This window comes from Centroberyx affinis, unplaced genomic scaffold (genome assembly GCF_046629955.1).
Source record: "Centroberyx affinis isolate AG114_WGS23_722 - 3 ecotype Tasmania unplaced genomic scaffold, CSIRO-AGI_Caff_v1 ptg006693l_1, whole genome shotgun sequence".
NCBI classification, from domain to species: domain Eukaryota; kingdom Metazoa; phylum Chordata; class Actinopteri; order Beryciformes; family Berycidae; genus Centroberyx; species Centroberyx affinis.
Window position 1 is genome coordinate 86962 of NW_027283397.1, and position 10539 is coordinate 97500.

At 41.2% G+C, this 10539-nt stretch overlaps 2 protein-coding genes across 2 annotated transcripts in view; both read right to left on the minus strand.

The window, feature by feature from the left end:
* Positions 1-1414: 1414 nt before the first annotated feature.
* On the minus strand, positions 1415-6369 carry cldn11b (claudin 11b). The gene is made up of 3 exons (XM_071512994.1): positions 5813-6369; positions 4891-5055; positions 1415-3388 (listed from the first exon to the last, which is right to left on the minus strand). The coding sequence occupies exons 1-3, from the start codon at positions 6036-6038 to the stop codon at positions 3129-3131; spliced, it is 651 nt and encodes a 216-aa protein (XP_071369095.1). The 5' UTR covers positions 6039-6369; the 3' UTR covers positions 1415-3128.
* A 720-nt stretch (positions 6370-7089) lies between these two features.
* The window catches only part of LOC139638952 (polyhomeotic-like protein 3), a 20374-nt gene continuing 16924 nt past the window's right edge, over positions 7090-10539 (minus strand). Inside the window, exons 12-13 of the mRNA XM_071512992.1 lie at positions 10401-10539; positions 7090-7961 (exon numbers count right to left, since the gene is read on the minus strand). The exon at positions 10401-10539 is cut by the window's right edge and continues 126 nt beyond it. Coding sequence (XP_071369093.1) covers positions 7807-7961; positions 10401-10539 — 294 coding nt within the window. The 3' untranslated portion in view covers positions 7090-7806. The remainder of the gene's footprint in view (positions 7962-10400) is intronic.

Genomic DNA, 10539 nt, shown 5'->3' on the forward strand with positions numbered 1-10539 from the left:
TGCAACTGGCAGATTGGAGTTTTTAGTTATTCAAACATTTCTGCTCTGGAGGAGCAGAAATAATCTCATTGGTTGAGTTAAACTTCAGTGGGCGGAGCCAAATGACCCAAATTTTTGAGAGCGCTAACTAACTTTTCAAGTTAGCTAACTGGCAAACCTGAATGACAAAGAAGGAACTCTGGTGAAAATAAAACTATAAATAGCAATAATTTATTTTTCATTCTTTCATGAGCATGGTATCATGATGTCGAAGGTCAGCAGCTAGCTAACTAGCTTACCTAGATAGCTATAGGCTAGTATGGCTACTTTGAACTTGAAGGTCAGCTAGGCTAACTACCGTATTTCCTCTAATATTGGCCCGGGCCTTTATTTACCTCAGCTGCAGAGGGTACCAGGCCTTTATTGGAAGCAGGCTTATATTAAAGACAGGCCTTTATTTCTAATTCCCTCTGTTTGATAAGTATATTTGCTCATATTTTAGTACGAAGCCTCCTTGTTTTCTGATCTGCTTCTGTTGGGGTTTGTTAGGTAGCCGTTTTTTTGTTACTGCAATGTATTACCGATAATTCTGTTTATTTATTACATTTATCGGAGACCCGGCTTTTAATTGACTACCGGCCACTATGAGAGGAAATACGGTTGCTGACCTAGATAACTTAGTATGGATAGATTGTATTTTTTCAGTCAGCAGCAGAGTGCTAGGCTTCATAATATTAGCTTCCTCTTCTCTTAGCTCTTGTCTTTTTCACTGAGCTTCAGTCTAAAGTTACTTAGCCGGAAACACTGTTTCTCTTTGGCTCCGCCCACTGAGGTTTAATTCAACCAATGAGCTTATTTCTGCCTCTGAGAAATGTTTGTAGGACTAAAACTAAATCTGCCAATAACTGACCTCAGCAGTCAGTCTCATGGTGTGGCTGACACTGACACTGCTGGCTGGCCGCAGGCTTCCAGTTGAGAATCTAACATTAATGTATTCTTCTCTGCTTCCATCTCATGTTCATCGGACGCTCTGTGTCACTGGACGCCACACAGGGTTTTTTTTGCTTTCCCTCTGGTTGTGTTTGTGTGTTTTGTTTACAGTTGCAGGCATTTCTGAACGTCTTCATGGTGGCTTTCTGAAGCATTGAAAATTATTTTTGTGTTTACTTTGCTTTTTCTTGTGTGAGTGAATGGCATTTATATCGGGGGAGTGTTTGCACTATTTAGTGTTTGCAGCAATAAATTCTAATTGTTGCTCAATCAAAGTGTAATGTGTCTAAATGTGTATCAGAATGTCTGTTCTGTGATTTATTGCTATGGGAATAAATGTCTCATTATGAGTGAACTGAGTCACCCTGCTTTGTTTATTGCTCACACATAGAGACAAGAGTCTTTCTCATTTATGTTACACTTATGTTGATTAATAAACCTTTATTTGTGGCAATCAGAGCAAGGTCAGCACTTTATGTTACAAACCAGCCCTGAATCTTATATTACACACAATTAACACACACTGGTTACATAGTCTTGTGTCTAAAATTAGATATCCACCATTTTAAAAATGACACCTACTCAGTGACTGGTACAAAATACAAAATGTGTTTATACAGACTGGATTCTCTATATTTTCAAGGGTTTGAATGAACTTCAGGAAATGATTTTTATAGCGCGTTTTGTAAATTATTCATGCTATTTAGAGTATAAGAGCCTTAACCAGAGAGCAAATGGAGGGATTAGACAGATATCAGACCAAGAGGATGGATGCCAAGTGGCCATTTCCTGCATTTATTTAGCATTTCTCTACAAGCAGAGTTTACTAGGTGTTTTACAAAAGGCATAAAAACAAGATACAGTAAAATCTATATAAAGGATAAAAAATGAGAAACACATTCAAAGGAAAAACCTTTGGAAAAAATAAAATATAAGAAACAACAAAAGATTACAAAGTGGTCAAAAATCAAATCCATTACATAAAAGCAGGTATATTAAAGTGTGTTTTGAGAAGTGATTAAAAAGTGAATTTTAATAGTGAGTTTGCTGTTCTTCAGGCAGGATGTGTCACAGTGCAGCGGCCCTGATGGTTAAGTCTTGTCTACTTGAAGTGAGGTTTCTGTCAGGTTAAGAGGCAGAACAGCAAATAAAAAACTCCCACTCTGCTAGCTGTGCTTTCTGGTTGAGGAATGTGTAGCATCAGATATCGGCTACAGCATCAGAAGCACAGAGACTACACACATACTGTTTTAATACAAGGCTGGGGCAGCTGGGAGCGGTTAGACAGATCATCCTGTAACTAAACAGCCACAGGTTTGATCCCCAGAGACCCAATGATCCATATCAGCCTCTGATGAAGTCTCTATGACCCTGTTTACACTTGGTTTTAAAATTGTGATCCGATCGTCCTTGTGTCGCAGATTGGAGTTTTAGCTCTACAAACATTTCTCAGAGGCAGAGCTGCTCTGGAGGCAGAAATGATCTGATTGGTTGAGTTAAATCTCAGTAGGCGGAGCCAAAGAACCTCCATTTTTCAGAGTGCAAGTTAGCTAACTTGCAAACTTGAATGGCAAAGAAGGAACTCTAATCAAAATATAAGTAAAAAATATAAATGGCAATGACTTATTTTTTTCATTCATTGACCATGGCATTCATGATGTTGGAAGCGAACTAGATAACTAGCTTACCTAGATAGCTAGTATGGCTAGTTTGAACTTGGAAGGTCAGCTAGCTAACTAGCTAACCTAGATAACTTTTTTCAGTTAGCAGCAGAGCACTAGGGTTCATAATATTAGCTTCCTCCTCTCTTACCTCTTGTCTTTTTCACTGGGCTTCAGTCTAACTTTACTTAGCCAGAAAAACTGTAATTCTTTGGCTCCGCCCACTGAGGTTTAACTGAACCAATGAGATTATTTCTGCCACTGAGAAACTTTTTCATAACTTTGTATAACTCCAATCTGCCCTTGTGCAAGACACTGAACCCCTACCTGCTCATTCAGTATAAGTCACTCCGCATAGAACGTCAGCTAAATGTCTAAAATGAAAATGTAACTGCTTCAACATCCTCAATAAAAAAAGTAATGAACAGACTTGATTATGATCATTTACATCATTTAAGGACACAGACCTTCCTCCCATCATCCCTAGCATGCACCGCTTCACACGCGTGCGCTCTTGGCGTGGTTTGCGGGGGGGTCGAGGGGCGTGGCCGTGCCCCCCTGCCTGGAGTAGTAGAAGCTGTTCTCCCTCCTCGGGGTCGCGGGGTCGCTGCCGCGGCAACACAGCATCCCCGAGCCGCCCAGGAGGCAGAGGGCGGAGCCGACCCAGCCGGCGTACAGCGAGAAGCCGAACGACATCAGACCCTCGTCCTGGTGAGCGCCGATGGGGAACCAGACTGTCGACACGATCCCACACACGGCTGGGACAGACAGGGAGGTAGAGAGACAGTGGGACTGTTAATGAGGGAAGGTAAAGGGATTTCATGAAGCAGGGAAAGTAATTTGACAAACTAATAATAACAAAAACAAAAGTCAAAAACAAAACAAGAGAAAAGTGAAGCAATATGGGTAAAAGCAACGATAAACAAGTTTGCTTTTTGCTGTAGATAAATGCTCTTAAGCCTCTTTTAAGATCTGGACATGCATCTACTATCTAAGACTGTGTGTGTGTGTGTGTGTGTGTGTGTGTTGTGTGTGTGTGTCTCTGCCCATCTGTCTCCCCTGTCCCTGAGGCTGTTGACAGGAAGTACCTGTCCCGTCCCACAGGAAGCGGGCCGGTCTGACAGCTGAACCCAGGCAGGATGAGGCCTGTCCAGCCAGACCCTGACCCTCCTTCCCCTCCCTCCCTCTCTCACCAGCCGGGAATGCTCCAAGTACATCCTGAAACCATAACTAGTGTCTCCTGAAACCCATTAAGTGCACTGTAAAGCCCTAAATACTGCACTGTAACCGGACTAGTGCACTGTAAAATGTTGCACAACTAGCGTCCTTTAAAACTATATTTAGTGTGTAGTGTATCCTAACTAGTGCACAGTAGAACTATATTTAGTCTAACCTAGTACATTGTAAAACAATATCTAGTGTACTGTAAGTTTTTAGTGTACATATATTAGGTTACTGTGCATTAAATATAGTTTTACAGTACACTTGTTTGGTTACAGAACACTAACTGTATAGCAATATAGTTTATTGCAACATAACAAGTGTACTGTAAAGCTACATCTAGTGTACTGTAACCTAATAAGTGTACTGTAAAGCTACATCTTGTGTACTGTAACCTAATAAGTGTACTGTAAAACTATATTTAGTGTACTGTAACCTAATAAGTGTACTGTAAAACTATATTTAGTGTACTGTAACGTAACAAGTGTACTTAAACTAACAAGTGTACTGTAAAACTATATTTAATGTACTGTAATGTAACAAGTGTACTGTAACCGAACAAGTGTACTGTAAAACTACATCTAGTGTACTGTAACATAATGAGTGTACTGTAAAACTACATCTAGTGTACTGTAATCTAATAAGTGTACTGTAAAACTATATTTAGTGTACTGTAACGTAACAAGTGTACTTTAACCAAACAAGTGTACTGTAAAACTATATTTAGTGAAATGTAAAACTACATCTAGTGTACTGTAACCTGACAAGCATACTCTGCCGAACAAGTGTACTGTAAAATTATATCTAGTGTACTGTAAACCCTAACTAGTGAACTGTACCCTAACAAGTGTGGGCTAATGTACTAACTAACTATATTTAGTGTACAGTAAAACTCTAATTGGTCAAACTTTTGTGTTTCTGGATGTGTTTGGTTGATTGCCTCATCTGTGTAGTAATCCCTGCTGCTCTATAAGGCTCAAAAACGTGTGTTCGGGTGTGTGGGTGGGGGTTGGATGGGTGGAGGGCTTGTCTTCCTCACCCATGATGAGGATGAGGATGCCGCCCACTAAGGCCCGGCGCTGCTTGATGGCTGAAGTGTCGTTGAGCAGCCGCACACAGGGCATGGACATCAGCACCAGCAGCATGGCAGGGAGACCCAGCAGACAGGCACAGATCATCAAGGCACGGGACGTCTGGACATAGGCTGAGAGAGAGAGAGAGGGAGAGAGAGAGAGAGAGAGAGAGGGGAGAGAGACACACACACAAAACGACTGGTTGTATAACTGCAGTATGTATTTGGTTCCAATTTTCAACACCCTTCACCTCTGGCGCCTGTCTCTCTTCCTCCCTCTCTCTCTCTCTCTCTCTCTCTCTGTCTCTTCCAACTTTGTCTCTCAGAAAGACACACACACATTTTTTTTAATCATTTTAAATAGGCCTACTAACACCCTGATATCTTTGGAGAGTGACAACAATTACTTACCATTTGATAACAGTTAAATTCAGCTTTGGTAGCAGCTTGAAAGGTCAAAATGAGATACAGTATCCACCATTTGAAAGTATTGACTACAAAGTAATTGCTGGCATGAAAGCAAAGCACATTATGGGTTACTATTTTTACAAAGTAAGAGGAGGTGAGTGAGGGGAATTTCTCTCTCTCTCTCTCTCTCTCTCCCTCTCTCTCCCCCAGCTCCCAGAATGAAGTAAAAGTAAAACACATCATGGGTTAAAAGTTAAAAGTAATCTAAAAGCGTTTTCTTACAAAGTAGCTAATTATATTTCTGAAGATGTAACCATTCAGCCAGCATTTTTTCCCCCAAAATGAATAAACTGTTGCTTTTTGGAACAAAATCCAACAAGTAAGAGTCTTTTACACATTGAATTTCCACTGCATCTAAACAACTGGACTTCAATCCACCCCTCTCCTTCTCCCCCTCTCTCCCCCTCTGTCTCGGTCTTACCGGGCAGGGTGAGGATCTGGGTGAGCGCGACGCAGTGGTAAAGCGCCGGGGAGATGACGCACTCCGCCCAGAGGCCGCGCGAGCCCAGCTCATCCATCCGCACGCAGGTAGCCACGGTGTAGTCGCAGGTCCGGACCCAGTCGTTGGTGGCCGTGGCGATGATGACCCCGACCCAGCCCGCGCAGCTCGCCGCGCTGCCGGTGATCTGCCTGCACATGAGCGCCATGGAGCCGCCGTTACGTGCCTTTTACGCGCGCCTTTTAATCGGAAAAAAATCACTCCCTGTCTTAAAATGGATTTAAAAGTGAGTTATGGTGCTGAAATGTGTCTCTGTGTCTATCTGCAGCTGTAGGATTTAAAGATTCCTGTTCTCTGCTCCAGAAACTGAAAAAGTAGATTTTTTTTGCGCCAGAAGTGTGGAAATGGATTAAAAAAGTAGAAAATAATAGATGTGCATGTATGTATCCCTGCTGTGTTCCGTTTAGAAAAGATAAAAAGGTGATTTATGGCGTTCCTATCGGTCTATATGCAGTAGTAGCACCTAAAGATTCTTATTCTCTGTTCCAAAAACTGATAAAACTATATTTGTTCCGCACCAGAATTAATTATAATCGTGGAAATTAAAAAAATATATACATATATATATATAGAAATGAACAGATGATATTCCTGTTCTGTCCCGTTAGTGCGCCCCGGGCTGGTCCGCAGAAAAATGCCTAGAATAAGATTTATTATAGGGTGTGGTGAAAAAAAAACAAAAAAAACCTTCAACCCAAACTTTAAACCAATCAGAGCGCGTGCGAGATCCTAACCTAAACCAGATATGGTAAGCTTCATAACTCCGTGATGAGACAGACGGAGTCAAACTGGAGAAAAACAATCAAAATCCATCAGAAAAGAGGAATAAATAATAACAGAATAAAACATGTAGATCAAACTTGAACAGGTTTAAACATATTTGAGAGCAAGACCGTAACCCAGATTTGAGGTTTCCTGTCTCAAAATGAGCAGGAAGGATCTTTGTGATGTGAATTCAGATCAGTTGGGTTTACAGAATACAGATTTCTCATCAGATTTCCATGTGGCCGCTGCCTGTTTTTTGTTTTTTTTTTCTGACCGGAGACATCACTCACCTCACTCTCCATGGCCCTCTGCTGGTGTGTAACTATCCACATCGAGAGGAAAAACACCTCCCCACCTCCCAATTTTATGTTAATTAAAAAGATCAATACATTATCTTGATTAATTATTCATTTATTAAATAATTTCGAGCAGGATACCATAAAAATGTGACGATTAAAGACATCAGTCTCTACCCTGATAGTGACTTCTTTTTTTTTTTTTTTTTTATCCACAGACATATTTTTGTCCAGAATATAGTGATATAAAACATTAAACTTTGATTAATCACTTACAAAGTCTACTTATGCTTTTTTATGTTGGTTTTTCTTTTACACACACTGGTTATGTTACATCTACTGGATAGATTTGTCGTCGACGTCACGTTCTAAAAAAACTAAATAGACAAATTTATATATTAAATGTTCAAAATCCTTCATGAAATAGCTTCAAATGTACAACTCTCCAGCGGCATTGTAAAATATACACAAAGGTACAAAAAAATCTCTACGTCCTGCTACAGTCGCAGGGCCAGAATGGGTGAAACTTCTTCTGGACCCGCTCCTTCTTCTTCTTCTTCTTCTTCTCCTTCTTCTTCGCTCTGCTCCCGTCCGCTAAGGCCACCCTCGATTTATAATCTCATAAATTAAAGTGAATCTCTTTTTACGACTTTGTTCTGTCCTTCTTGGTGTCAGCTTCCGTTTTGTCTCGAGACGCACAGACCAAACTCTCCCTCTTCTTCTTCTTCTTCTCTCTCTTTCCACGTCTTTTTATTGCCTTATTTTCCTCCATCATATAACCCCAAACCTTCTCTCTCTCTTTCTCTCTTTCTCTCCCTCTCTCTCTTCTGTCTCTCGGTCTGTCTGTCTGCCCTCTCATTGGTTCTTGAGTGCGTTGATGTGAGCACAGATCTTGAGCGCCGGCCCCAGCTTGATGTTCATGCTGGTCATCAGGTGATCCTCGGTCAGCAGCAGCAGAGCCTGGCCGTCGATCTCCTGCAGCCGGAAAGCCTCGGCCACGTCACTGCAGCCTTCGCACAACACACACACACACACACACACACACACACACACACACACACATTAGTCATCTTTAATTCAGGACAGGAAGCTCATTAATTCATCTACCGGCCACAGAGGCTCCTGGACCCCAAAATTCAACAAACGCTGACACTATCTTATAGAGCTAAAACGATTTTTTAACATAAAAAAACGGCCTGGTTGACTGGTAGATGAACTTAGCAGCTGCAACCAGAATTTGAAGTGACAATTAAATAAAAAAAAATGACTTTATATACTAATATTTCATGTCATAGTCAACTTTGACACCAAATGCTGATTTTTATTTTCCATTTTCAGGCTGTTTTACTTGATCAGATATCACAATAAGACTAAAAACTGCACGTTATTTCACAGGAAAAACACATTTAGCACAAACATTATATGCATGATAAATGTGTGCATTAGAATCTTTTTTTCTGATTCCATATATCATCCTGTGTCCCCCCCAAAAACCCCTCTTGCACCCGAGGGAGAGAGCCAGACATCATCTATCTATCTCAGATTGACAGTCAGCGGTTGGAAGGCATGCAGGCTACTTCATGCAGCCGTTGGTAATTTAGGAGTTTCAGCGTTTTGCGAAACACTTAATTTGATAAAGAGAGAGAGAGAGAAGCTGTCGTCATCTGGTGGCTATTAATCTGCTGAGCGTTCACATTAATCAAACTGTTACTGTGACACCGACTCAGCTGCAAAGAAGCTGAGGCGGCGTCCTGGAGGGAGTGCCACAGGGTTACTGCGGTGGATTTATGTGTGTGTGTGTGTGTGTGTGTGTGTGTGTGTGTGTGTGTCTGTATCTGTGCACATGCCTATATGTGTATGTGTTTGTGTGTGCATGCATACATGGGTGTGTGGGCCTGTGTATCACTGCCAGTGTTAGGGGTTCTATTCCCTGTGAAGCTAATAGCACTGAAACGATTAGTGAATTGATGGATAAGTCGATTGACAGAAAATGTATTGATTATGATTTTGATAATCGTTTGAGTCATTTATCCAAACAATACCAAACATTTGCTGGTTACAGCTTCAAAAGTGCTAAATTAATTTGAATTTGAATCTGAATTCATTTTGTATGAAAATGTAAATGTTTGTTTTCCTTCAACGGTTCAGTATGAGCATGAAAAATTCAAATTTATGCAATTCAAATATAATCTCTGCTGTCATTTGGAGCAACATGCAAAGTTGCCTGGTGCAGCTTTAAAGAGCTTTAAAGTGCTTTTTTTTTTTACAGGCAGCCAACATATAACATATGGAAGTCTTTCCTTACAACACAAGCATTTGTAATTCAAATTGTTTGTACCTGAATTTACATTCTCATCTTACACCTGGCATTTCATGCGACTTGCATCCAGATTGTACCCAGATGCAATTTATCCACATTACATTTACACTTGTTATCAGAAATGCATCTTCTACAGTTGGACAGAACTCCGGTTGCCCTCCTCCTCCTCCTCCTCCTCCTCCTCCTCCTCCTCTCCCCCGCAATATGCAAATTCTGTCTGCAAAACTGCTCACTATTTCTCTTTCTGGTTCGGGACGGAACGTTTTGGGAGGAGTGTAGAGATTAGGCTTGGACAAACATTTCCATTCACATTTGGCTGACTTGTGGTCATTATGCATCGGAGGTGAGACCAAGTCAACTTCACTAGAGTCCCAAGTCAGTCTCAAGTCTTGAGGCTCAAGTCTCAAGTCAAGTCTCAAGTCTAAATGTAGATTACCAAGTCAAGTCAGAACAAATCAAGAGTCCAGTATCAATTTAATATCTTAAAGAAAACTAAATATCTAGGACTTTTCAATGCAATATGGTTTTAATAGGATAAAAACTTGGTAAGAGCATCATGAGTTTGATTTCTATAATCAGCTTCAACTTCAATAAATTCAATCATTCCATACAAATTCAGAAAACAGAATTTAAATTCAGTCGTCTGCTGGAACAAATCTCATCACTTTCAATTTAAGTCATTTACACAAACACAAGATCTCAAGTCAAGACTTTAGAAACCTTTTCAAGTCATCAGAGTACAAGTCAGAGTCAAGTCCCAAGTCACCAGAACCCAAGTCAAGTCAAGTCTCAAGTCTTCTCTTCAAGCATCAAGTCTCAAGCAATTACAACTGTGACTTGAGTCCAAGTCACATGACTATGCTGTGCATCTCAAACCACCTCCCAATCTGACTGAATCCATCCCCAGTGCGTCTTGGGTGATTTTACACCTGGATTTTCATGTGGATAAGTGCGATCAGATTGCTATCCAATCACTGAAGACAGATTTTCATGCAAGGTATAAATTAGTATTAGGTATTTAGGTGATGCTCTTGCAACCTACAATGCCTGCTGTTAGTGTCCTGGACAAAATATGAACGATGACATAATGTGAAACAGAGAGGAGCTAGTGAAGGAGGTTGAGGTTCACCTGGCAGAGTGTGGATGAAGGCCGTCACCTCCTCCACGCTCCACTGGGCGGGGCCGGGCTTGAAGGTGGAGGTGGGCGTGGAGGTGGTCACGGCCGGCTCGGACGCCCGCCTCGCTCTCCGCGCCGCGCGACGCTCCAT

What these genes read in the sequence shown, in the direction of transcription:
- cldn11b (XM_071512994.1), bottom strand. Translation starts at nt 6,038, where the DNA reads ATGGCGCTCATGTGCAGGCAGATCACCGGCAGCGCGGCGAGCTGCGCG. An exon ending in CCAGATCCTCACCCTGCCCG is followed by an intron (nt 5,056 to 5,812) that starts GTAAGACCGAGA and finishes TCTCTCTCTCAG; the next exon opens with CCTATGTCCAGACGTCCCGT. An exon ending in CATCCTCATCCTCATCATGG is followed by an intron (nt 3,389 to 4,890) that starts GTGAGGAAGACA and finishes TGTCTGTCCCAG; the next exon opens with CCGTGTGTGGGATCGTGTCG.